This window comes from Takifugu rubripes, chromosome 8, assembly GCF_901000725.2.
Source record: "Takifugu rubripes chromosome 8, fTakRub1.2, whole genome shotgun sequence".
NCBI lineage: Eukaryota > Metazoa > Chordata > Actinopteri > Tetraodontiformes > Tetraodontidae > Takifugu > Takifugu rubripes.
This window is the reverse complement of record NC_042292.1, coordinates 13,427,343-13,453,746: the sequence shown is the minus strand read 5'-3', so window position 1 is coordinate 13,453,746 and position 26,404 is coordinate 13,427,343. Positions and strand designations below refer to the sequence as shown.

The 26,404-nt window shown below is 48.9% G+C and overlaps 3 protein-coding genes and 1 long non-coding RNA gene across 4 annotated transcripts in view; 1 reads left to right on the top strand and 3 right to left on the bottom strand.

The window, feature by feature from the left end:
- Positions 1 to 915: 915 nt before the first annotated feature.
- On the bottom strand, positions 916 to 2,896 carry LOC105419792 (carbohydrate sulfotransferase 12-like). Its single transcript, XM_029840479.1, has 5 exons — positions 2,513 to 2,896; positions 2,133 to 2,305; positions 1,914 to 2,063; positions 1,523 to 1,830; positions 916 to 1,312 (listed from the first exon to the last, which is right to left on the bottom strand). The coding sequence occupies exons 1-5, from the start codon at positions 2,607 to 2,609 to the stop codon at positions 1,072 to 1,074; spliced, it is 969 nt and encodes a 322-aa protein (XP_029696339.1). The 5' UTR covers positions 2,610 to 2,896; the 3' UTR covers positions 916 to 1,071.
- Positions 2,897 to 3,520: 624 nt separating this feature from the next.
- LOC101074614 (carbohydrate sulfotransferase 12-like) lies at positions 3,521 to 5,970 on the bottom strand. The gene is made up of 7 exons (XM_011620407.2): positions 5,832 to 5,970; positions 5,687 to 5,721; positions 5,338 to 5,456; positions 4,958 to 5,130; positions 4,739 to 4,888; positions 4,348 to 4,655; positions 3,521 to 4,137 (listed from the first exon to the last, which is right to left on the bottom strand). Exons 3-7 carry the CDS (start codon positions 5,432 to 5,434, stop codon positions 3,897 to 3,899), a joined length of 969 nt encoding a protein of 322 aa, XP_011618709.2. The 5' UTR covers positions 5,435 to 5,456; positions 5,687 to 5,721; positions 5,832 to 5,970; the 3' UTR covers positions 3,521 to 3,896.
- A 587-nt stretch (positions 5,971 to 6,557) lies between these two features.
- Positions 6,558 to 26,404, bottom strand: part of sema4f (sema domain, immunoglobulin domain (Ig), transmembrane domain (TM) and short cytoplasmic domain, (semaphorin) 4F) — a 29,543-nt gene continuing 9,696 nt past the window's right edge. Inside the window, exons 2-15 of the mRNA XM_011606606.2 lie at positions 12,294 to 12,439; positions 12,112 to 12,171; positions 10,404 to 10,502; positions 10,102 to 10,213; positions 9,903 to 10,022; positions 9,658 to 9,812; positions 9,400 to 9,581; positions 9,181 to 9,322; positions 8,901 to 9,102; positions 8,718 to 8,827; positions 8,487 to 8,638; positions 8,343 to 8,398; positions 8,081 to 8,271; positions 6,558 to 8,006 (exon numbers count right to left, since the gene is read on the bottom strand). Coding sequence (XP_011604908.2) covers positions 7,614 to 8,006; positions 8,081 to 8,271; positions 8,343 to 8,398; positions 8,487 to 8,638; positions 8,718 to 8,827; positions 8,901 to 9,102; positions 9,181 to 9,322; positions 9,400 to 9,581; positions 9,658 to 9,812; positions 9,903 to 10,022; positions 10,102 to 10,213; positions 10,404 to 10,502; positions 12,112 to 12,171; positions 12,294 to 12,439 — 2,120 coding nt within the window. The 3' untranslated portion in view covers positions 6,558 to 7,613. The remainder of the gene's footprint in view (positions 8,007 to 8,080; positions 8,272 to 8,342; positions 8,399 to 8,486; positions 8,639 to 8,717; positions 8,828 to 8,900; positions 9,103 to 9,180; positions 9,323 to 9,399; positions 9,582 to 9,657; positions 9,813 to 9,902; positions 10,023 to 10,101; positions 10,214 to 10,403; positions 10,503 to 12,111; positions 12,172 to 12,293; positions 12,440 to 26,404) is intronic.
- The window catches only part of LOC115250732 (uncharacterized), a 46,134-nt gene continuing 32,093 nt past the window's right edge, over positions 12,364 to 26,404 (top strand). Inside the window, exon 1 of the long non-coding RNA XR_003889304.1 lies at positions 12,364 to 12,469. This is a non-coding gene — a long non-coding RNA (uncharacterized lncRNA). The remainder of the gene's footprint in view (positions 12,470 to 26,404) is intronic.

The window sequence follows — 26,404 nt, the reverse complement described above, 5'->3', positions numbered from 1 at the left end:
GACTAGACGTTGTTTAGTTGAATTGAAGGCTAAAGGGTTGGAGAGTTTCCTTACGAATTTTAGCTTTGCTTAAAAGTTGTTTTGTGTGTCACAGTCACGTTCTGTGCAAAACACTTTCTCCCACTACATTTTGGATTGTGTACATTTTATTTATTTATTTATTTTTTTAAAAGGTGTCATGATGTCTGTCTTTTAAGACTCAGGTGGTGAAAGAGCTAACAGTACAGAACAAATATTGACAGAGATGGACGAGTTATTGACACGCTTACAGCGAACCCTCCATGAAGGTCGGAGAGAGAATTTTTGGTTGTGTGTGTGTGTGTGTGTGTGTACATCATGGTGGTTTTGTGTGGCGTCCAATGTTTGCAGTGAACAGGCTCCCCAAAAACAGTACCAGCTTTTGTTTTTTTGTTTTTTTAAATCTGCTAATCAACTTTCCCTACAAGCCACTATAGACAACATATAAAACAAGTCATTTTTGATCAAAGTTGTTAGGTTCAAACGACCTGAAACATGAGAAAAACAAATGAGGCAAAGACAACAGTTTTACTTGCAAGGAGAACGGAGAGATGTGCTCAGTTACAGATCTCCAACACGTTCTGACGCACAACTTCAGACATCCTTTTATTGAAATTAGGAGGTCCCTAGTTACACAGAATTTAAATGTGTCTAAAGGGAGGGGGGAAACACAAGATAGCAGGTCCCAAACAAAGCAAAAGACTGTAAATCATAATAGGTCTGTAGGTCTTCACTGATTTGATTAGCTCGCACACAGCACATTCTTCCATATCAGACAGATTAAATGAACACCTCCTGGGTCAGGCCCTGCAGCTCTATCTCCAGTCATTGTCACTTCCCCACAGCAGCTGCATTTCTGTCGCCCTTGACCAGAGAAGTTCGAGTTGACATATCAAGCATCATGAACATTAAGCATTAACAAATAATAAGAAACATTAAGTAATGAGAAACAATATAACAAGAATAAAGAATATAACAAGGTAAAAGCAAATAAGAGATAATTTTAATATAATGGATCTAACAAGTCAATTAATCCCGTTCGTCGACTTTTCGTTAATCTTGAAGCAACTCTTCAGGCTTTGGGTAGCCGAAAAGTTCAAAGTCTGGCTCGTAGATCTTGTACAGCTTCCTCCTGTCCTCTAGGGGCAGTACTCCAAACCAGTTTGACAAATAATCCAGGGTCGAAATGTTTTCATACGAAGTGGGAAACGTGATGTCGTTCTCCAGATTTAGGATGGTCAGCAGATGTTCCACGTCCATCTGCAGGGTCTCCTGGTGACCGATAAAGTTGTAACTGCAAAGCAGAACAATGCGCCGTGACTCGAGTTGGCAATCAGGCACTGATATTCAAACAGGGAATGATTTTGTTTGCATGGAAACCCAATTGGCACCGAGTCGTGGGCACACCTGCCCCTGGGTTAAACAAGGCTAAAAAGCTAATTTCCTTCAAACACCAGAAGTACTAGTGAGCAGCCGCTAACCCTTCTGTAAAAAGTGACCTTACTCGATGAGACACGGGTGACAGAGACGGTGCATCTGCTTCCAGTGGGGCTCAAAGGGTTCATCTTTCTCCGTCTCAGGGTCAACCAGGAACTGTATGAAGTTGGAAAACGAGACGTGGAGCCCGGAATCGAACGCCTCGTCCACGCTCGCTGGTGGATCTGATATGTTGCCGTACTTCTTCAGGATGTGCCGGCTGGTACTTCGGTAAAAAAGGTTGTTGCGCTTTTGAAACTTGTCCCGAAAGGCGGAGATGAGCCGAACAAACGGGTTCCGAACAAACAGAAACTTGGTGTAATGCTTCATCCTCGCCTGCAGGACAACAATACGTAAACTAGAATGACGAGACAGAAAGTACATAAAGAGATGTTGAGAATGGAAAGACAGGAACGGACAATCCTCTCCGGTTTTGGGAAGTCGCTGAGGAAAGCCAGCACCTCGTTGTCATGGACCGACTCAGGGGGGATGGAGAGCGGATCTTCATAAGGCCCGGTACTGTTTTTGTGCAGGGCAACCATGACCCTCTTCCAGTTGGTACAGGCGACCTGGAGCGGAGAATGAGATGAAGCGTCTCACCAACAGGCTGTTGTGGGCTAAAATGGTGTCGGCCTCACCTTGGGAACAAAACAGTAGATGATGCCATGATTGTCATCCACGACGAGGAAGTCCAGCTCGTGGACCGGCATGTCTTCCCAGTTCTCTTTCCCCTCGGAATACATCTTGTTTTTGAGGCACGTTTCTCTCAGCAGTGCTTTTCGCGGCTCGTGCAGCTTCAGAATCCTTTCAACTACAACAAAAACGGAGAATGAGCGGAACACGGCAGCAGGCTGGCAAAGATTTAAAGACTTGCGGTATTTAAAAAGCCAGAGCCAGTTCTGTTTACTTTACACCTGGACCAGGAACATGTCATTTCAAACAGCAATTCAACAAAGGAGTAACTCACATGTGTCAAATTTAAAGGACATCACAAATATACTCCACACATGCATCGTACCTCTTCTGTCTCTCGAATTCTCCAATTGGTAAATGAAAAGGAAGATGACAAACGCAACTCCAGAGGTTCCAAAGAGCAGCATCGGCTTCCTCATCATAGCAGTTTTACGCGATGGTGAACTAGAAACAATAATAACAATAGAAACAATAAAAATACAAAAGTTTTTGGATGTTGCAGAAATGCCAGAGCTGATTAGTCCACAAAAATAAATCCCGTGTCACATCTGGGATATGGTACGTTTACGACCACACTGATTCATTCAAATTTAATTTAAAAAAAAGTAACTACACAAACTGCACATTCTTACTGAACAACTGAAACGAGAACAATGAAACGAGAACAGATTTTCTCACTCTTAACTGCTGTCGAACCTCCAGCAAAACACACCCTGGAAATAATAAACAGAAAATTAACCCTTTCGTGCTCGTAATCATCATGATGACGCACGTCTACTGCTGTTAAAATTATCCATCCATCCATCCATCCATCCATCCATCCATCCATCCATCCATCCATCCATCCATCCATCCATCCATCCATCCATCCATCCATCCATCCCCATCCATCCATCCATCCATCCATCCATCCATCCATCCATCCATCCATCCATCCATCCATCCATCCATCCATCCATCCATCCATCCATCCATCCATCCATCCATCCATCCATCCATCCATCCTCTACCGCTTATCCGGGGTCGGGTCGCGGGGGCAGCAGCCCAAGAAGAGAAGCCCAGACTTCCCTCTCCCCAGCTACTTCTTCCAGCTCATCCGGGGGATCCCCAGGCATTCCCAGACCAGTCGAGAGACATAGTCTCTCCAATGTGTCCTGGGTCTTCCCACTACAGATGAGGGACTGGAGACTGTTTTTAAATGAAAAGACTAGAAGTTGTTTAGTTGAATTGAAGGCTAAAGGGTTGGAGAGTTTCCTTATGAATTTTAGCTTTGCTTAAAAGTTGTTTTGTGTGTCACAGTCACGTTCTGTGCAAAACACTTTCTCCCACTACATTTTGGATTGTGTACATTTTATTTTTTTAAAAAAGGTGTCATGATGTCTGTCTTTTAAGACTCAGATGGTGAAAGAGCTAACAGTACAGAACAAATATAGACAGAGATGGACGAGTTATTGACACGCTTACAGCGAACCCTCCATGAGGGTCGGAGAGAGAATTTTTGGTTGTGTGTGTGTACATCATGGTGGTTTTGTGTGGCGTCCAATGCTTGCAGTGAACAGGCTCCCCAAAAACAGTACCAGCTTTTGTTTTTTTTTTAAATTAAATCTGCTAATCAACTTTCCCTACAAGCCACTATAGACAACATATAAAACAAGTAATTTTTGATCAGAGTCAATTAATCCCGTTCGTCGTTAGACGACGACTTTTCGTTAATCTTGAAGCAACTCTTCAGGCTTTGGGTAGCCGAAAAGTTCAAAGTCTGGCTCGTAGGTCTTGTACAGCTTCCTCCTGTCCTCTAGGGGCAGTACTCCAAACCAGTTTGACAAATCGTCCTGGGCCGAAATGTTTTCAGGCGAAGTGGGAAACGTGATGTCGTTCTCCAGATTTAGGATGGTCAGCAGATGTTCCACGTCCATCTGCAGGGTCTCCTGGTGACCGATAAAGTCGTAACTGCAAAGCAGAACAATGCGCCGTGACTCGAGTTGGCAATCAGGCACTGATATTCAAACAGGGAATGATTTTGTTTGCATGGAAACCCAATTGGCACCGAGTCGTGGGCACACCTGCCCCTGGGTTAAACAAGCCTAAAAAGCTAATTTTATTCAAACACCAGAAGTACTAGTGAGCAGCCGCTAACCCTTCTGTAAAAAGTGACCTTACTCGATGAGACACGGGTGACAGAGACGGTGCATCTGCTTCCAGTGGGACTCAAAGGGTTCATCTTTCTCCGTCTCAGGGTCAACCAGGAACTGTATGAAGTTGGAAAACGAGACGTGGAGCCCGGAATCGAACGCCTCGTCCACGCTCGCTGGTGGATCTGAGATGTTGCCGTACTTCTTCAGGATGTGCCGGCTGGTTCTTTGGTAAACAACGTTGTTGCGCTTTTGAAACTTGTCCCGAAAGGCGGAGATGAGCCGAACAAACGGGTTCCGAACAAACAGAAACTTGGTGTAATGCTTCATCCTCGCCTGCAGGACAACAATAAGTAAACTAGAATGACGAGACAATAAGTACATAAAGAGATGTTGACAATGGAAAGACAGGAACGGACAATCCTCTCCGGTTTTGGGAAGTCGCTGAGGAAAGTCAGCACCTCGTTGTCATGGACCGACTCAGGGGGGATGGAGAGCGGATCTTCATAAGGCCCGGTACTGTTTTTGTGCAGGGCAACCATGACCCTCTTCCAGTTGGTACAGGCGACCTGGAGCGGAGAATGAGATGAAGCGTCTCACCAACAGGCTGTTGTGGGCTAAAATGGTGTCGGCCTCACCTTGGGAACAAAACAGTAGATGATGCCATGATTGTCATCCACGACGAGGAAGTCCAGCTCGTGGGCCGGCATGTCTTCCCAGTTCTCTTTCCCCTCGGAATACATCTTGTTTTTGAGGCACGTTTCTCTCAGCAGTGCTTTTCGCGGGTCGTGCAGCTTCAGAATCCTTTGAGCTACAACGAAAACGGAGAATGAGCGGAACACGGCAGCAGGCTGGCAAAGATTTAAAGACTCGCGGTATTTAAAAAGCCAGAGCCAGTTCTGTTTACTTTACACCTGGACCAGGAACATGTCATTTCAAACAGCAATTCAACAAAGGATTAACTCACATGTGTCAGATTTAAAGGACATCACAAATATACTCCACACATGCATCGTACCTCTTCTGTCTCTCAAATTCTCCAATTGGTAAATGAAAAGGAAGATGACAAACGCAACTCCAGAGGTTCCAAAGAGCAGCATCGGCTTCCTCATCATAGCAGTTTTACGCGATGGTGAACTAGAAACAATAAAATTACAAAAGTTGCTGGATGTTGCAGAAATGCCAGTGCTGAATAATTAGTTTATAGTTAGTCCACAAAAATAAATCACGTGTCACATCTGGGATATGGTACGTTTACGACCACACTGATTCATTCAAATTTAATTCAAAAAAAGTAACTACACAAACTGCACATTCTTACTGAACAATTGAAACGAGAAAAATGAAACGAGAACAGGTTTTCTCACCCTTAACTGCTGTCGAACCTCCAGCAAAACACACCCTGGAAATAATAAACAGAAAATTAACCCTTTCGTGCTCGTAATCATCATGACGACGCACGTCCGCTGCTGTTAAAATTATTTTATTTATAATACCAATCAACATGCTCACCCGCCAGCCCGGCTGATGTCCCCTTCCAAACGGACTGAGAAGCTGCCGGACACAATCTAGCCTGGGTTCTGTTCAACCACCTGATGCTCCAACACCAGAACCGGGGCCAGGCGGATGTGCGCATGAGCATCGACTTTCCCTCCCTTAAAATTTTGTCCAGCTCGTCGCAGCATCACAAAATTAAAAATGAAAATTAATTAGTAAACGCTGTTAAGAAAACAACATCCGGTGACAACGACTCGGATAGGGTGCGTTATTTAATTCTGTGGAAGTTGCGCTATGAGCGATAGTGGTTCCGAAGGAGAAACAAGGAGGGGATTTAATTAACGGTGGCAACTTTTTAAATGAGTCATCGCTGTCCCCCAGATTTGTTCGTCACAAGAAACCTGGTTAAATTGGTGCGTTTTTATTCCTTTAATGAGTTCTATTTTCAAATTGATCGACGTATACGTCTTAAATAGGTCATTTTGTAACATCAAAAATAATTTGGGTACTTCTAAGCTAATTTTATAATTAATATTGTGACAGCTTCTCGCTTGTGAACACCTAAACACCGTTTAGTTTCGTTATTTAATGTTTCAAACATAGCAAAGTATATGGAATCAAAATGTTGGATTTGCAGGACGTATCCTTTCGATGACTGGAAATAAGTCCGCAGTTGGTCATTACCCGCTGACCTTTAACCTCAACAATGCATGGCATCGAATCAGACATCACGGCGACACATTTATTTTAAAAGCTTTATTACAAAACAACATAACAAAACGGTACACTTTCTGGAACTGGACGCTCATAAAGCAATAGTGGTTTCTTGTCCGGGCAAGTTCATTCTGACCAGTGACAGGTGTGCTTAGCTGGCACTTACTGACACCTGCTGGACATTTGGGATCACTACACAACCGGCCTCAACATCCTCTTTACCTGCGAGGACAAAGGACAACCCCGTCACTGAAGCACTGAACTGAGTCCTTCAAGCATCGTCTCTGACAGGACCAGCACCTTCCGTGTTGGGGCCCCGCAGTTCTTTGGTGCCCTCCGACCCACGGGCCTGGGATTCAAGTGGAGCGTCGACGAGACAGAACAGAGACAGAGAAAGTGCACTTGTCTTTTGCAGTGCCGTCAGGAGAATACAACAGAAGTAATATGGCTTTTCCGTGTCTACGCGCGTAGACGTTTCATCTTTTGATTGGGTGAAACATTTAAAGCGTCTCCTGCCGCGCTCAGATTGCTCATATATACATCGGATCTATTTACAGTTATTCTGCCGCAGTTTTCATCCTGAGTGACTCGCAACATGCGTTCTGTCTCCTGGGTCTCTCTCACTCATCCAGTAACCTCTCTTCACACCACGCCGCCTGTGTTTCATGTGGCGGTGGCCCATTTACAAGGTCGACCCCCCCCCAGTATTCGGTTCTTTTGGAGGCGTGAAGGGGTGCGATCTGACACACGCTGGGTTTTCATATGGAGCTTTCTTCACACTTTGCCAGTGGTGCAGGTGATTTAAACATGGGAAAGCTGGCCAGATCCTCCTCCAGTCCTTTCATTCCGTCCCCTGCCCCATCCCTGAGGCCCTTCTCCACCTCGTCCCCCTGCCTCGCCTCTCTCTCCACCCCCCTAAGCTTTGCCCTTTCCCCTGTCCGTCCATCCAGCATGTCTGCGGCTAATATTTCCGTGGCAAACTTCAAGCTGCCGCTGCTTCGCCTGCAGTTGCCGTAGATGGAGTTGCCGTGGCCGTTGCTTGGGTTGCTGCTGACGAGCGTGCCGCTGTAATGGTGGCCGCCGTTACCCTGGCTGCTGTGCAGCGTGGACGACGTGGTGGTGGTGGTCGCCGTCCCGTTGCGTTTTCTCCGTCAGCGTGAAGCCCTCCGACAGCAGGGTGGCGCTGCTCGGGGACTGCGGCGTGGCCGACGAGCCCAGCAACTCCCGGCCCTTCTCCGAGGACACGGAATTGTCTGGCAGGTGGTGGCCCTGGCAGGGGCGGCTGTGTCGGTGGGTCAGGAAGTACAGGAGGCACATGCCCAACACCAAACCCAAAAAGAACAGGAGGATGTAGACCGCCACAACATGACGGTTCCCGGCCACCGCCACCGCCCCCCCGGCGGTGGGGTCTTCCAGAGTCAGCTGGTACTCTGCTCTCCGGCAAGGGGTGGGATCTCTGACGCTCGGTCCCCCCTCCTGCAGGACAAAGTTTTCCACTGTTAACGTAGCACGCCACCTGGTGCTGGCGCTCACTAGCGTTCATGACGCACCTGGCAGGTGCAGACGTATTTTCCGAGGCTCTTCTCTGAGACCACCATCTCCAGGCTTGAGTGGTGCTGCCTGGTGTGTCTGTCAGGAGGATGCTCCCAGCTACAGGGCCTGGGGGAGAGCTGGACGCACGGCAACAGGAGACGCAGGCCCAGAGAGACGCGCATCTCTCTGATGGAGGGACTGCAGCGACCTGGAGACCGCATGGGAATTTTAAAAGGGAATTTCTCTTATTTGAGGTGGGAACAAAGGAGATAAACTCACCTTCTCCTATGACGCACTTTCTCAAGGCTTCATCTACAATGTCTCCCGACCCGGGCCTGGAATCACACACAAAATCCACCACATCTCCATATTAGAGCCACCAAAAAGGAGAAAATCTGGTTCCTCAGTTCCTGATGCACTCACTCTGCTGTTGTTTCCTTGCAGACTTCTTCCTTTGTGTTCCATTCACAACCCAAACCTCTGGCTCTGGCACACACCTCACAGCTGGGATAAAGACCGCAGCCTTCAGCGGAGACTCGGGCCAGATACAGGGGGCTGCCCACCAGAGCCCGACCCTGGAGACACGTAGCCAACACGTGTGTGCACGGCGGAAGCATGTACGTATGAGAGCATAGTTGTGTGCAAATGCTCTACCTGGTGCAATAATATGTTGTTGATGGGCTCCTGTGATGGGAACAGAGGGATCTCCTGCAGCAAGGTTGTGTTCTGGTCCACTACCGCCACGCGGTGGAGCTCCCCGCGGTCTGTACGCACAAATGTGGGGTTTAGTTTACACGCGTGCCCTTTTAATTTTGTCCTGAATCCCTCTCCGCTTACCTGTTCCGAGGTGCAATACCGCCCCCTTACGCTCCGCCTGCGTCACTGCAAGCTTGGTGTATGTGATACCCTTCCGTACCAGCAGGGGCGCTGCGGAGACGCTGTTCTCCATCAGGGGATGGTCCCTCACGAATGTCAGCACCTTGTCTGGGAGTTTCAGGGAGGTCTCGAACCCTTCAGCTTTCAATGCATCATTCAAACACTAGAGAACATGGAAAGAAGGAGTAATAAGTCATTTATATATTTTTTTAATTAATAAGAGAGTGTTGTGGTTCAGTACCTGGCCCGGTCTTGGTGTGGGGACCGGTTCAGGGTTGATCCAGTTCTCGCTGGTTTTCTTCAGCTCTTTAAAGGGACCGTTCAGTACTTTATTGATGTCAGACAGGCTGAACACACACACCGCTGACAGCTCTTCTCTCTCCCTAAAAGAAACAAACCAATGAGCATGACAGGAAGTTCTCAGAGTAAAAAAAGACCTTTATTTTTGTCATTGGCTAACCACTGGGAGGTGAACAGCCCATAAAAGTGCGTGCTGCTCGGGTCGCCCGGCGTTTGCTGCGTGGTGAACACATCTGTCAGCACGTTGTAGCGCTGGCCGCTGGGTTTGTCCTCGCACACCAGCTGCGCCTTGAGAAACGTAGTCCAGCGCCGCTGCAGCGTCTTCATCCCCCCCACGTCCGACTGAACAGACGAGCGAAGCCAAAGATAAGCCAGACGGAATTCATGTGGCGGGGTCAGCTATCGTCACCTGGCTCACCTTGCACACCCTGGCCACCCGGGGAACTTTCACTTTGGTGTACAGGTCGTACTCTTTGGCCACCTCGGTGAAGAAGAAGTAGATCTTGTCGTCGTCTCCCGTGGGGTTGCTCTCTGCGGACTGCTGTATGAAGGCCGAGCTCACGAACTCGGGGTCTGGGCGACACACACGGGCACGCACGCGCTCTTAATTTCCCTCGTGACAAATGTTTTTTACCCGCGATGCTTCGGTTCCGTTTAAGTTACCATTCAGCCAGTTGATGGATTGCTCAGTGCGGATGCGTCCCTGTTCGGGCCCCGTTGCCCTGGAGATGTCGAAGAGCGTTCCCAGGAAGTTGCTGGTGGCGGCCGTGTAGAGGGTGCCGTCTGGAGGGGTTACAACGCAAGGCGCTCAAGTACAGTGCAGAAATAAAACATGGGAATGGCTCCTCTGTGCAGCCCCCACCTGCCATGACAGCCGTGTAGTGCTGACTGGGCTCGAAGGGACACTTGCCCTTCCCGGTCTCCATCCTCACGCCGCCATCCTGAGCCCTCTCCAGGGTGAAGGTGGAGAGCTCCTGTAAGTCCGAGAGAAGAAGATGAAGTTAAAACTGCAGCGGTAATTCCGAATTACCATGTGAATACTTCTGATTATGGAGATTGTTCCTGAACATGCATTGAAGTCTTTTTCTTTTAACCTTTGAACCCCATTTGAATTATTTCACGACATTATAATTGACTCCAATTAGATGTGAATGTGGTACTGACCAAAAAGGCACACTGGGGGTCGAAGGCGTAGGTGCCACACACGTAAATGCGTCCGTCACCGAGAAACTGGAGCAGGCGGATGTAGTTATTGCAGTCGACCTGTAGAGGGAGACAAAGCCCACAGATTCAACATTTTCGCGTTCACAGGTTCAACTATTAGGATAATAAATATTTACATTTTGCACTAGATGATACAAGGTATGACTTATTTTCACTGCAATTCAGCATTTCACTAATTGCTGTTCTAATATACGTCACACATTTCAAATTTCTTTTGTTATTATCGGCCTCTGAGAGCCCAATCAATAGTCCTGATTATAAATCGGACACTCCCATTACGGCAGACACTCGAAACCCCCGCTGCAACCAGCGCAGACCACCCATGTCAAACCACAACTGCACACGCTAAGAACATTTCTGCCTCTTTACTGGGAAAAGAAACCACCAACTGCACTCCTCCCCTTCGCCGTAGCGTGCCATCCTGGATGAGTCACCCTCTCTCTCCCGGCAACCTGATTCTCTCCGATGCCCTCTCGCGTCACCCGAGCCAACCGCCCCCCCACTGTGACTAGACCTCACACTGGTACGGCTCAGGCTGTTAACAAAGGCAGCTCGGTATTAGCTTCTTCATGGGTCCAAATTAACCCACTTCATAATAGTTTCATTTCTAATGCGGCGTGAGGTGAATCGAATGCCTCTTTTCTGTTTCCTGCTGTATGCCAGTGTGTCACACACCCTAATTAGCATCTCGTGTCCATCGTAGCGCTCATGCTAATTCAATATCCTGTGGTGAAACACCTGTTTATTATCACGCTCACTGCTTTTCTTTGCCGCCGTCAATCTGTCTGCACGCCTTTTATTGAATATAAAAAACAAAACAAAAACTCCACTGCCGCTACACCGTCACCTGCAACAGTCAATGCAAACACAATAACCTCCTGACGAGCGGACGGCTGCTGAATGGAGCTCGGGCTCAGCAGTGGGCGTGGGCCCATATTTTCAATCCCGCAAAATAAAGGTGGATTCGCCCTTTGTCTTCAGCCACAGCTGAAAGTTGCTGACTCGGCTCGACCGGGTCCCTACGACTCCGTGGTAATTGCCCAATTCGCACCACGTCCCCGCGTGATGGCTCAATCCTTCTCCTCCCCCCGCTCTTTCCCTTTCATTCTTAATCCCCCTGACCCACATGTTACTTGCAATCAATGTTTTCTCATAAACCAACGAAGAAGATGCCCCCTCTCTTGCAGTATGTTCAAAAGTTAGCCGTTCCGCTAGCCGCGCATTGTTTGGAATGAGCTTCCTTGTTGGACTCTGGAGAGGGATAATTCCAGCATAATCGGGTCCCTACAGCAGGAGACTTTGCCAAACAATCCAGGATGGATTCCGTTTCGGTCATTTACCCACAACCGGGTCGTTCCTGACGTAGCCCGAAGCGCTGAGATGTGCGGCTTGAGGGTACGCTACGCTCTATTTAATTACTTTTTAGTTAATGGACATCTGTGGCTTCGCATCCTAGATTACCCCTCCTCTGTCTGCCTCGAAGAGGCCTTGGCACAAGTCCCAGAGCCTCCTTCCTACAAGGTCATGACACGCACAAGAGTAAATCCAGCCTATAGGTCCATAATTCAAACGGACAGTGTACGATGCATTCAGAGACTTAAAAAAAAATGGGAGCAATGGGAACCACGTCCCCTCATTTCATGTGTACCTCTGTCTTTCCCTTTGTCACACAAGACTGCCTCTTCCTCTCAGGCACGTCCCAGACAATCTGTAAGGAGAGCAGACAGACTATCAGCAGCGCATCGCTTTGGGGAAGAGGTATGACCTTAAATCGTGCATTTCTGCATCTTGTCCGACAATAAACTCAACACACACACACGCTCGTCCTACCTTTTTCACTGGTTGCTGCAGGTTGTTGGTGTCCAATGCTAATATGGCGTCCCTGGCGCCCATGAACAGCATGCCCGTGGTGCGGTCCAGGAGGAAGGTGCTGAAGTTGGTCACGCCCTTGAACTCACGAGGACCGAGGACCAGATCTGTGCGGCGGGGAGGAAAAAAGAGTCCAGGTGAGGTTTTAGAGGGCTGACGGGAACAGCATCGCTGTCAAACTGTGGCTCAATGACAGTCAAAGAACGCGTTCCCAGAAAGAGCTTTAGCGGAGATAAAGCGGTGCCAGGCGCTCACACAATCAGGGCCACAGATTCACACCTTTAATCCCACGAAGACTTCATCGCGTTTGACCTTTAATTTCTTAGCGGGCGCAGAGCAAACATCAGCTGATACATGTGTTCACTCTGCCCAGTGGGGGAATAACGACAGGAATTCCGCATCTTTGCACTGGATCGGGCATGAATGTGTTGCGGGGCTAATCTGTGCTTTATTTGCCAATTTAATCTGATCTGGGATCTTATTAAATTGTTTATTGAGAGAATAATGGAGTAAATGCCCACAAAACCATTAAGGGATAAAGTGGTAGAAGATGGATGGATGGAGGAAGTGCTAATGAATAAATACTGTGACAGATTAGCGCGGGCATATGAAAGACAATGTTCTGTGTGAATATAAATGTTTAATCTGCCAGCAGCAGATTGATGGAGGAATCAACTGTGTCTGGATTAACTGATAACGGACGAAATTCCAAACTCCTAAAATTTAGGGATAGCTGGTGCCAAATTGGTTAGCGTTGACCCTTTACGACACCCCAGCTAGCATATAAATCTGAGTGAGGCTGAATCCCATCAAACCATCAATCAAACCAACTCAACGCACTAAACTAATTACGTTCTTTCGGTCATTTCTCAAACATGACGAGCTGTCGACTACACAGTTTAAGCTAGCACCCTTCGTCCCTGCCTCCGTCAGGGTGGATGGAAATCAGAGCATCTTGCCCGGACGTTTGATAGATGGCACTCTGCAGTCGCCAACATGCTTTTCCACTTAGTCTAAATACGGCGCTCTTCGGGAATAAAAGAAAAGAAAGATCCCGACACGGCAACATCTGGTGGTAACTGAATTTCCCCCGACCCCGCGTCCCCTCGGTCTGTGTCTGTTTCCCTTAACGCATCACGTCTCTGTCCTTCCTGGTTCTGAGGGGCCATCTGTCGGGCTGCCACCTCCAGACGGCTGCAGAAGTCCGTCCCTCATTTGCTCGTACGTTACAAGATCGGCTGAGCACAGGCGGGATAGACAGGTGCGCATTAGATGTTTCTTCTACAACGCAGCACTACACACGCACGCACGCACACACACAGACACACACACGAGACATAAGTGTTAGTGACACAGGCCAAAGGCAAAGTCTGGAGCAATGTCCTTGTCCACAGGTCCTTATGTGTAGGACATGATGGCACACACACACACACACTCACACACACACACACACACACAGACGTGTACAGGCCGACCACTTGCTGTGCGCTCTAATGTACAGCGATGACTCCTAGAGCTACGCCATCTGCCCTCCCCACACTTCCGGGACCAGTACGAAAGGACGGCTGCTGGACGCGGGACTGGCGGCTCCTCCTTTCGTCTGCCTTGTTTCCATGCCGATGTCACGCCGGCTGTTTGTTAGAGACACCTTGAACACGCGGGACGACAGACCGTCGGGCAGAGTGATAAACGGCGTTTTGGGGGGAGCCCCCAGAGCGGCCATTTTGCTGAACCTGCGTTTGCTGCATCACATCTTCACAATTACTGTCGTGATGTCATATTTTCTCCTACTGGATCAACTGGACCTGCTAGGTTAGCCCCGGCCTAAGGTTCAACCAGTTCATAGTCAATATGAATTAGTTTCAAGATTTAGCCGGCTGCATAAACATGCCACTCTGCCACTTTGATTTAATTCTTCTGACATGACAAATGGTAACAGATTTTTCCCACTACTATAGAATCAGGATTAAGTTGAATTCATATAAGTTTGTGACCAAGCAAGTAAGAGTGGCCTAGTTTACTCAGTTCTCGGCTGCTAAAGGCTCCATCATATTTAATAGCCTGTTGCTAATTCATTCCTAAACATTGCAATAAATGCTGGAGTTATCGTGGCATAAACTGATCTGCACATGGATACGTCTAGAAAACCTGGACGAGCTTCTGTGATTTAAAAAAATATTCAAGCCAGTTTTGTGTTCAGAAAGGGACTGGGGTGAGTATAAATGAATAAGTAGCCCTAAAATATAAAATCCTCTCCCCTGTCATGAATCATTCATTCGTTATCCATTAAACATGACAGAGGAGCAGCCTGTGTGTGTGAGCGTGCACGTGTGCATGCCTGGGTATGTGGCGTGTCCATTAAGGGTTTAATAAACTGGCTTTTGCTCTGTGGGGACTGACCGGGGTCTCCTGCTGCAGGGCATTGTGGGACCGGACCCGCTGAGGAAGTGATAAATTATACACCTCCCTCGTGTAGCTGTCAATCAAAACTGACGGCATGGAGAGAAGGGATGCTGGGGGCTGCTTGCAGGCTCCTGCCCCCACAGCCAACACACACACACACACACCCCTCAGCCCCTGTAGTGAGACAGGACACAGCTGCATGATCAACACGGTCCCACACTCTGCAGAGGCGCACGCTCCTCTCAGCTCACTGCCATTTTCCAGCTGTTGTTTCCTCTGATTTGTTAAGTCAGTCAGATGCGCAAACAACACAATAGCTTTTGTCGAACTGTCGCCAGAGCATCGTCAGCGTAGGGCGACAAATCCGACCGACTGGCAGCCCTGCGCCGTCATTTATTTAGCGTTAGCGCCTTCTCTTGTTAGCAATATCGTGCATGTGAATTTGGCTTTCAGTCCAGCAGAAAAGACCCCAGGAGGACGTGCGTAAATATCAGTCAGTATCGAAACAGTGTTGGGACGTTGAGAAGTAAGAAATGTCCGATTTAGCATCCAAGCAATGAAAACTGCTGCGATTGTAGCATCTGTTTCACGTCATCCCCGCTGCAAAATGGCTCATTGTCTCCGCTTTGGCTGATGACAGACGTGGGCTATTCGAGCATATCCTGTCTGCAAAGCGTCCCCGGAGCGAGTCCAACCGCTCGGGGGCAGGCAGAGCGCTCATTAGAAAGGTGCGGAAATAAGTTGAAAAATTCAAGATCGCCACTTAGGCGCAGAGCCGCTGACACCGTCTGACCTCCTCTAGGACCGGTTCGCCCTCAGTTTAAGCCTCTCATTGCCGATAAAAAGGGCATCAAAAGCTGCGAAACCCACGAGAGCCATCGCTGTTCAGCTCCTCTCAGCATGGGTCTCGGCTCAGAGACACAAAGGCCGGAGCCCAAACATCTGCGCGACATCCTCCGAAAACCTAATCCCCCCTCAAGTGTTCGCAGATGTCCTCGTCCCTTTTAAGTGAATTTATGCACCACTGCTCAGCATCCAACATCTGGATTTACGAGCAGCGACTATCTACTGTAAAATAACCGACGTGGCCAAGCCCCGAACCCCAATCTGGCGCTCTTTTGATTGCTCCCATAGATTAATGTCTCGCTTCAAGGTCCGCCCGGCAGCTTTTTCCCTTGAAATGAGATTTATCTAAGTCGCAGCCTTTGTGCCAGCGTGTCTACACATTTCATCAAGTCTTTACAGCCCCTTTAATTGAATACAAAGGCAATTTCCACCACAAAACGAAGTTTGAAATGTAACGACGGTTCTCATGAGACCGTGCGGCCGAGCTGAGATTTCAGGGGGGGAAACAACCAGAGAAGAGATGCAACTTGGTGGGATTTTCGGGTATTTTTCCCCCTCAGAACAGACTGAAGGATCGGCATCGACAGAAACACCCACTTCATCACGTACGGGACCTTGAACAATCCTCTCACGGCTTGTTGGCCGCCACGCCTACAAATAACTGACTGAATTTATCAAGCCTTTTTATTAGCCTCCATAAAAGCCTTTAAAACAAAGCCGGGACTCAAGAAATTCTTTATGGCCTAACTCTGCTCAACTATATAGACATCAAACGCACCAAATGACCCTGACACACAACCACGGCCCGTAGCGTTGAGGTTCTGCCTGACTGGGAGTGACAGGCACGTGCGCACGTGCACGCGCACAGCTTGAGTCCCTCGGGGAAAGAGGGGATTAACAGCTATAAAGAGGGGGGAAAAAGAAAGGAGGGAGGAAGGACAACGGGAGACGGCGTGGGAGGAAGACGCTGAAGGACCGGGATGTTCATGATGAAAGGTGGAGATAAGGCGGAGTAAAGGTGGGGTGGAGTGCACCAGTGGGAGGGGGGGCGGGGGGGTCCGTGCGATCTCTTTCCCCTTCCTCTAATAGGTGTTTCGGCCCAAATCGCTTTACACTAATAAAATGACAACAGCAATCTCAAATTCCTTCATGTGCACACACCCACCTTCTCTATCACCCCTTTCTTCTAGGTTTCAAACTCTCTGCCCCCCCCCCCACCCCCCACTCTGGCTCTCAGTGATAAGCACCAGCACTACTAATCAGGCTTGCCCTAAATTCGCCCATGCCATGCAGGATTAGCGTGTGCACGGCGCTCTGTGTGTGTGTGTGTGTTGGTTTAGAAGCTGGTGCCTGCAGCCCTCACGCGCTTCCTCTGTGTACATAAAGGAGAGTTCCCGTCCGGGCGGGAACGTCTCCGACTGTCCGGTAAACTGTACCGCTGGATAATAAAGAGCCGCTGTTGCGCAACACCCGCATCACCGCGCGGCGCCACTCGGACCCGTCCGTTTTAACCGCAGAGGGTCCGGACGCGTCAGGGCTCGGGGCTTCGTCACAGAGCGTGCGGCGCTCACCTGCTCGGCTCTGTTGACGTTCTGGTGTCGGATCCAGACTCAACAGCCAGACCTTCCAGGTGTCTTTAAAGCCGCACGGCGCGCCGGCAGCCATAACATCGGCTATTTTAAGAATTTTCTTTATGCTTGTGCTTATTCTAGGCTGAGAAAACAATTTGGAGTCCAATAAAGTTGTCGTATTTCTGAATATGAAGCAGGAGTTTAAAGTTAAATAGCTACCAGAGGCTTAAGTGATGTAGGGTTTGATGCAAAACCCACTGGTAGGATCACGTAATCAGTCACTTAAATGGAAAAAAGAACATCCACTCAAACATGGAGGAGTCGTCTGGGGTTGAAGATGAATCACTCTCTCCTCTACATCTCATTTCTGTAGTAGCTGCAGATCTATTTCCATCGCTCTGGAGATGACAGCACATCCGAGCGGTTAGCAAGAATGCAAATGAGCCGACGGCTGCACTTTAAATGCCTCATTGTCAGCAGCACCTGCTGTGCTAAAGTGTGAGGGGCCGCCTCGCTTTCAACCCCGTGGGGTTTAGAACTTTAACCGTGGAGGGTTTTTATCTCCGCTGGCCGAATCGCAGCCACTGTTATTTGCTAATTGTGCAGTACGGTTCGCTCTCGGAGATGAAAGATGGAGGCCAGGTGGAGTTAAATGAGCATAAACTGCATATAAAAGGAGAAAGAAGGGGAGAAACGGGGGCAGCGAGATGAGCCCACCCCCACCGAGACACCACCGTGCCTCATACCCACGAAACGAGACCCTCCCGCCAGACAGGCCCAACTGCAGCTCTGCTTCTGCACGAGCTACACGCACACGCGCCAGATGATACCGCATGTAACTGCTGGCGAACACAGCTGGTCAGGGTCACACGGTGACCTCTGGAGCCAAAGGTCAGAGTGAGCATGAGTGGAAGGTAAAAAGGGGCCTACTGTTCATTCCCACTGAGCTAGATGGGTTTGTATGATGTAGCTGACAAAAAAACACGAGTGAGGACAAAGTGAACACAGGAGTGATGGAGGCTAATGGGGAGGCGAGGCTGCGCTGGTCGATATCAGACAGATCAATTAGCAGCCTGTTGGCCTGGTTTGGGCCTGGAAGAGAGGAAGTCAGAGGTCAAAGGTCATGCTGTTGATAAAGTTTTGATTTCTGACCCCCCAGGAAGATGTGACAGAAAGACGAATGGAGCAGTAAAAGCCAGGAATTAGGAAAGAATATAAAAACAAATGAAATGATCTACTCCAGCAGGTAACCACGCAGGGGTCCACCTCCCATCTGGTACCTCCACCCCCCCCCCCTCCGCCCCCCCCATGGAGCCAGCTGGAGAGACCACCGGGTTGACCAGTGAACTTGCTTCCGAACCCCCCTTGTTAGCATCTGCATCCATGCGCCGCATTTGTATCCCCACTAGATAACATCTTAAAAACCTGGCCGTGACTTTAACGCAAAGTGCTAGCATTAGCGTATATGTATTCCAATAACTAAGATTTAGATGCGTGGCGAATATTACAAAAGCGCTGTTGGCTAGGTGTTAAAAGCGAGGGAGCGCTAAAGTTCCTAGCCTGCAGCAGGGAATCGGAGTCGTAGCGTGTTTTTAATCAGGCACTTGGAAACAACTGAGCCAAAGTGATGATGGAAAACAATAAAATTACGTCTAAGTAACGTACATCAAGAGGGGACGATCTCCCGGCGCTGCTTCGGGGAAAGAAATAGTGCTGATATAACTTCTTTTCCGGGCCGCAGCAGCGATTCTCTCCTTTCATGTGCACAATGTCTGTTCCTTGGTCTATTTCGGATAAACGGAACAAAGTAGCCAGTGTATTCAACCGAGCGTGGCTACTGACGGAGGCCAGCAATAGAAGCGGCCAACATTTAACCGCTGACCACCGACTAACCCCGAGGCTGTGTGTGTGTGTGCGCGTGTGTGTGTGTGTGAGAGGGGGACAGTGTTCCAAATTGCTTACTGCCATCTGAACAAATGCCCAACTTGGAATGGAATTCAGATTGAACGCCCCTCAAAAGTAGGTAAAGTAAATCTGGCTCTACTTTCCCGGTCCCATCCTCGCTCGGCAGACCTCATCAGAGGGCCCAACCGGAACTCTCGGGCCCCTCCTGCTCATGCTGAGTGCCGGGGGGGGGAGGCCCTCAGACGCTCCTTCTCTTCTAGGTTACAATCAGAGTGAGGAATAATAGACGGATTGTCGAGAGGCTCTAAACATTCTCTGTCTGTCTCCCGGTCTCACGTTACCAAAATTGGTGCCTCTTTCAGCTCCATGGCGTCCCGGCGACGTGGTCTGACCAAGCACACACACGCTGCCGTGTCGCTGTCAGTGTATTTATTTTGGAGGTTCCACTCAGGCAGTTCTCACCAGACACTGACACAAACACGACGCCCCTCCTTTGACCTCTCACCCCTCTCTCCGTGCAATGGATACTTTCACACCCTTTTAGCACCATATCGGCTGATAACTTAGAATCTGTGTGTGTGTGTGTGTGTGTGTGTGTTTAAGTGGGGCAATGACATCATGGCTGGAAAACATGGAGAGAAACTCGGTTCCTCCTTGCAAATAGGGAGATGGGCTGGTTTGTGGATGATGATGAGGAGCTCTGCAGGAGGGCTGAGGAGAGGAAGGACACACCGGGAGTCCGTGCCGACAGAGAGCCAGACAAGGAGAGCTGAGAGACGGAGTCCAGGTTATGAAAAGCAAACGCAAAACAACCATCTGTGCCTCCGAAAAGTTGTGCCAGAACGTCCCTTTTCTGGCGCTAACGTTAGCGACGGCCCGCCTGAACCACAGGGATGGGAATGAAAACTGTTTTGTATTTGATCCCCCCCCAAAGGAAGAACAACAGAATGAAAATCCTTTCACTTAATCAGCCTCAGGTTTTAAAGACATTTGAAAATAATCACACAAAAACTGGCACTTGTTGCTAATGACTATCTGATGACAACAAATTGGGAAAGAACTCAAGTATATCGGAGCGGCGACAGCTGTGACAAACACTAAAAACAAACGCTGGCGTAGCTAAATGCTGATGGGGAATAAACTATTTAACCCCAATTCTGATGCAAAGTAAAAATACGTGTTCAAAGAGTAAAGTCATTTTCGTGGAGTAATTATCGCTGCCTCTGAAATAAGCCGTGAACTCACTGACCTGAAAGCATTTAAAGAGAAATGGAAAGTGCGACAGACGCTTGTTCAGGTGCGATGGACCATTTTCTGAGTTCCACCCGCTACATACGGGTGTGTGTGTGTGTGTGTGTGGCCAAGGTGATAAATAGCGGTAAAGGTCGCTGGGTTAAGTGGTGTGTTCATGTGAAATGGCTGCTGAGCTCTCCTGTGTGCCTGTTGAGCTGATAGCTTTATCTGTCCCTCAGGCATCAAAGGAGGAAACAGAAAGAGCAGATGGAGCGCGGAACACTTTGGGCTTGGGCGTGTAGGGCGCCACACATGGGGCGCGTTAGGGCAGATGGCAAAAGCTAGATCCTCTAGGTAAGTAGCGCGATGTCCTAGCAGCGAATTGGAACGTGACACCGAGGAAATAATCAGTGGAAAAGCAGCTTTCGCCTCCATTTCATCTTCGATAGAGTATTAAACGTTCCAGGAAATGAGGGTTAGGGAATGAAACATCTTTGGGATCTTTGAAGCTTAATTTATGGAAGCTTCTAGTCAAAAGACTATGAAACTTTGACCTTGGCTTTCAATCGGCCGACAGAGAGAAATGGAAGAAAAGCAAACAAGCGCTAGTATGCTAAGTTATGAAAGCCTGACCTCCAGTCGCTGCCGAGCGACTCGAGGGCCCCACCTCTCCCACAGACACAGTCACGCATGAATAAAACATCCATTGGTGGGGATCAGGGCCTGTGATCATGTGTCACAAACAATAGATCAGTGCCAAATCGCAAGGGACGATCTGTGTCTGTTACATACTCTGGCCTTTATTTATTCATCGTCTGCGACGCTAGCAGGCTTTTGCTTCCAGGACATAGCATCAAAAGCCTTGTTCATTTGGTAGTTTTAGTTTTTTAATAAGTGATGTTTTTAAATTTTCATATCGTAAACAGCCGCCTCTATTTGCCCAACAAAGATCCGGTTGTGAATTGTTATGTTTTTGCCGTTTAGCACGCGCGCTGCCCCGATTAGCATATAAAAGGAAATAAAGACTTCGTCTTCTGCCTGACCGGCCCAATGATGCAAAGTCTGGTCCGAAATGGTAACGCTATGTGCTAATGGGTTTCAAAATCTCCGCCGATGTCGTCAGGCAGGTCGCAGATCGTCTTGTCTCTCCTTTTAAAGGCTAATGAGCGAGTAACCTTAGACAGGTGAGAAACACGCGGGCGTCAGGCGCACGTTCAAAGCAACGCTGCTGAAGTTCCTCACGCCCAAACAGTGACACACACGGGGACGGTACACGTTAAATAAAAGATGTGGATTATTTCCACTTGGCTGATGCGTCTGTGCTGATTCAGTCCGCCGAAGCGGCCTGTTTCTTATCAGAGGCCTCTGATGTTGACTGCGGTCGGAGCGTTTCAGCGCCGGGGGTGGGTGGGGGGGGTTTCATTTGAACTGAAGCAGGATGAGGGTTGAGAAATAACGAGCCGATACGTGTTTTTTTTTTTCGTTGCTCACCTCACCACAAAAACCCACCCCCGTTTCTCGCGAAAAGAACAGGAAGCCAACCAGGTTCGCAGGGTTGAGGGTTCATACGAATGCACGCCACACCGTAAAAAGAGGTGCGGTAACCCGGGGCCTTGGTTCCGCTCGGCTCGCTCATCTCGATCAGCGGGCGCCGTGGAAACGGGGCGAGATGTGAACATCCATTGCTGCATCACAGCTTTTGTCTCTTTTCTTTTGGCATCTCGGTTACCGTTACGGTGTTTTTCCTGTAACCAAAGTGCGTGTGTGACATTTGACGAAGGACGGTGGGAGGTAGCTGTCTGTCACATCGCAAGAAAATAGTGCCAGCCAGAGGTGTGAGACGCTGGAGAAGGTGTGAGGCGCTTCAGCGTGGCTGCTGTGATGCCGATGTCTGAAGTGACCGTAGGTGTTCGGAAACATTTCCTCTGTGTTTAGTCTGCGGCGGCGCAGAGGTTAGCGCGGTTAGCGCGGTTAGCGCGGTTAGCGTAGTCTGCAAACACGAACAAACACTTGGTTGCTTGGACATTCTAAACGTCGCCCAGGTGTGTGTTTGGGTGCTGTGACAATCTCGGTGACCCTTCAGGGGTGTATCCCTGCTCCTCGCCCCGCAGCTGCAGGGAGGAGAACCCTCAGCGCCACCAGCAACACGCCGCCACCGCCAGAAAATGGACGACAGATTTGCAGCGCTCCAAAGGGTTCAAATCCCCAAACTTCAAGGCTTTAAGGTATTCCTCACATTACAGAGCTCAGTAATTTCATGAATCAATAGTTCAACCTTACCTCCCCCCACACTCCTCCTCTCGCTCCCCCACAAGATTAATGACTAAAAATCAATAACCTCCGCTCCCAGATGTGGGAGGAGCAGAGTCAGGTTTTTTTTTACAGCCTGTGCACGGGCTGGCTTCAACAGCCTGTCAGTCAGCTCTGCAAACCCCCACTTCTGCTTCTCTTCTTCCGTGACAGACCAGATGTGTGGACACACACGCACATTCAAAGATATAAATCCTCCTCTCCTGCAAGGAAGAGCGAATGCAGATACAACACTTCGAAAACCTCAGCTGAGGGAGGGAGACGTGCACGTAAACAGCGTCACATATGTTCCGCGGCTGGTGGGCGTCACCTTTGAGGTGCTGCATCCCTGAAGGCTGCGTTCAACATATGCCGCTTCCCTCCCCCCAACGCTATAAACTCCCCGTTGTGATCAGATTAACTTTCTCATCTGTTTTTGGCTCCGCACGCCCTTACGAAGCAGCGATGCCGTGGAATTGAACGCCGGTGAGAATCAATACAGGCTGCAAATCTGCGCGAGCGTTCCCGCGTAATTTGGGTGCAAATCCGCCGACGGTGCGTTTAGGTCCACGGGTGTCCGAGTGTAATGCATCCAGATGAGACGGGACTCAAACCCAGCACCTCCGATCATTAATCACGTAAGAGCGTCGACATCGGCCTGTTTTTCTCCCTCCCATTCTTCCTCAAACCCGCACGTGGACACACAATGTCCAACTGCTGGCACGGTCCAGTCGTGGGACGAGGCCCCCTAATGTGGTTTTATGGATCCAGTCTGCCGACGCTTTTGTGCGAGGCTGCACACTTCGAGGTGTTTGTGTGTGCAGAGGTCTAGAGGTCATTTCCCACGATGCCCCTCCATTTCCAGGCCCCGTCTGTGACGTCACCATCACCGACGGCCGCGAGAGGAAATAAGGAGGCGGGGTTTTCCTTCCTGACACCATCTCCGACACAATGGAGAGACAATCAGGCTGTTTTGTTTGAGCCGGGATACGATCCAATATGGCTTTATCCCCGATCTGTTTGAGCGTAAAAGTGCCACCATCTCCCAGAGGAAGCAGTCGCGCGTTTCAGGATGTGGTACGAGGAACCGAGCAGGTTACAGGTAAATCTGAAAGCACAGAAAGCAGAATTCGAAGGTTTTGCTTCGGGTTTTAGGTCCGTGTTGAAATGTCAGGAATACCCAAGCAAAGGCAAGAAAAAGCCCCTGCTGATGAAAAAAAGGCAATAAAATAATAAAATGCAAAGAATGTGCAAACTCCCAGAAACCTGAGGATGAAACTGGAAACAAGGTTGAGCCTTGACTGATTTGAACGTCTTATTTTAAAACACAAAGACACCGACGGTGAGGGTGGTCGGCACATTTACGCCCCCCCTCACAAACGCACCCCTCTACGCTTCCACACGAACAAATCAAACGCTCCCCTAACCTACACACGCTCTGTCGTAGCTGCCCGTAGGCTGTTATGAAGAAAGAATATCCCCAGGTACGATCCGCCCACTCACTCCCTTCTGCCAATAACACACACCTGCAGGACCGGCTCCACAACTGATTCATGCGTGCCGGCCGGTGTTGTGAAACACTGGAACTGGGTCGACTGGGAAGGTCACTCATCGGCCCACCAGCTCATAACAGCGGCCAGGGTATCGAGATAAGAAACAAGGAGGCAGTAGTGAGACAGCCATGACTGTACCGTAAGGTAGCTGTTTGCATTAGCCTGTGTTTTTTCCTGGAATGCAACTTTCATAGTGGCCATATCCTCCATGTGCTTCCTGCTGCCAGTGACTAACACCGTCGTTGCCTCATTTCTAACCCAGTTGACTTGTGGATCCTTCTTAGCTGCAGCTCCTGTAGTTTAGTGCTTGGAATCCATTAGTTTGTGACGAAGTGAAATTTTAATCAGATCATTTGCCGTAAAAACAATGTTAATTTTGTCCCAGGTCCACCATTCAGACGATCGTGCCCACAGTGATTATTTCTGTTGTTATTACGGTAAATAAAACTGTTTCTTCATCGCATTTTGCAACCAACTCGGAGCTCCTTCACACGAGGAGGTGAACTTCCCCTTCTAGTTGAAATGAATAGAAGCTGTTGACAAATGTGAGCTAACGTCTGAACCACAATGGGAACTAACGCAACCAAAGGGCAGCATAGTAGCGGCCCAATTTTAAATCGCATTTTAAAAACTTTTAAAAGATTCATTGAGGACGTCCAAAAAAAATGACAAGTGGGCTGAATTTTAATGCCGTACAAGTGCTCCTAGCGGCCCCAAACGCCCCATTGTTGCCTCTCCTGGTTGCACGAGCGTGAGTCAGCACAGCGGAACGACACCAATATTCACGCTGCCGTCTCCCGTACAGGACGCTCGCTCCGTGGCTGCGCTTGTTTAGGGGAATAAAAATAAGACGTGGCGAAGGAATTAATAAAGTATTGAAGGGCTGAGTCTCATCGCATCTTCCCTTCGCCCGGAGGAGAAGAGCGCTCGGACCAATCGCTCTGCAGAGCTGCCTCGCCGTTACGTAACGCCGCTCTTAGCGCCGGGCAGTCATGTGTGAAGGCAGCGCAAACACTCACGATAAATATGTACTTTTCGACGGCGGCGGTTGATCCCAGCAGATAGCTGCTGTCAGAATAAAGACGGAAGGACGGTTTAATACCAAGGGGACGTATTCTTGTTATGAAACGACTAATCAGCACAATAGCTGAATAAACTGAGTAGAAAAATCATCACAGTCCTCTGAGGATATCCAAGCTCCTAAAGTGGAACGTCTGTGTCTCTTTTATTTTGCTTCCCCACAGTGCGACTTTCCCCTCGGCCCGCTCGCTCGCTCGCTCTCCTCTTCGCTCGCTCTCCCTCGCCTGCTCCATCCGCTCCACGGGTCCGCAGGGGTGGTCGTTCACATCTAATAAGCCGCTGTCACGCAGATTATTGCCCACTGATAATAAATCCACCCCCCTCCCCAAAACTCAGAACTGGTTGAACCGCCCCGTCCGCTTGATTAAGCCCAAAGGGACGAGCAGAGGGAGGGAGGGAGGTAGAGAGGTGGAAACCTACCCCCCCCCCCCTCGCTTTGTGATTATTCCATCCCACCTCAGGATGAGACGGCTCGTCTCGACTTCCTTCCCTCGTTTCTCATCTTCCTCCTGTCTACTTGCCATCTACTTTCATTTTCCTCTGAGGAGGGTCTCATCCAGATTCACATCACTGAAAACAGCCCTGACGTTCCTTTTCTCCTGTTCTCCCTTTTATCCCATCTCATCCACATCCAGCAGCTCTATGGGGCATAAAAAACCCACGTAAACTACACTCACAAGTCACCGTCATCGATTATATTACATTTGGGTCAACCGGAGGCTAAAAAAATGAGTTTTTGCTGAATATATCATCATTCCAGCAGCATATTTCTCCAAGCTCAAGCCGTAATGATGAGAGTAACGAAGCATAACAGTAAACCAGACCACCCAAATGGCCTCTTTTTAAATATTGTGGCACCCAGAAATCCTGTGCGAAACCTATAGTGATGATTTCTGAATTTAAATCACACTAACATAATAAAAGTGAGTAGAGTATGTCATCGAATTGTTACTCTGTAGGAAAAAACTTTCCTTCATGCACTAAATCACCAGTCATTTCCTTACTAGCTAAAGACGTTTAGGCCCAGAATGTAACCGTTTAATCCCGTAAAGAGACCGTATGGTGACACAGAAACATTCCAGGACACCAATGCTCATATTTCAACGTATTGCCCGTCCCTGTTACCTAATTACGAACATTACGACTCGGGTCTCTATAACGGACACGTTTGATGGGTTAATAAGGGAACCAA

Coding starts and splice junctions, on each gene's coding strand:
- LOC105419792 (XM_029840479.1), bottom strand. CDS start 2,609: ATGATGAGGAAGCCGATGCTGCTCTTTGGAACCTCTGGAGTTGCGTTT. Junction 2,306..2,512: donor GAATTCGAGAGACAGAAGAG/GTACGATGCATG, acceptor TTTTTGTTGTAG/TTGAAAGGATTCTGAAGCTG. Junction 1,831..1,913: donor TCCCAAAACCGGAGAGGATT/GTCCGTTCCTGT, acceptor GTTGTCCTGCAG/GCGAGGATGAAGCATTACAC.
- LOC101074614 (XM_011620407.2), bottom strand. CDS start 5,434: ATGATGAGGAAGCCGATGCTGCTCTTTGGAACCTCTGGAGTTGCGTTT. Junction 5,131..5,337: donor GAATTTGAGAGACAGAAGAG/GTACGATGCATG, acceptor TTTTCGTTGTAG/CTCAAAGGATTCTGAAGCTG. Junction 4,656..4,738: donor TCCCAAAACCGGAGAGGATT/GTCCGTTCCTGT, acceptor GTTGTCCTGCAG/GCGAGGATGAAGCATTACAC.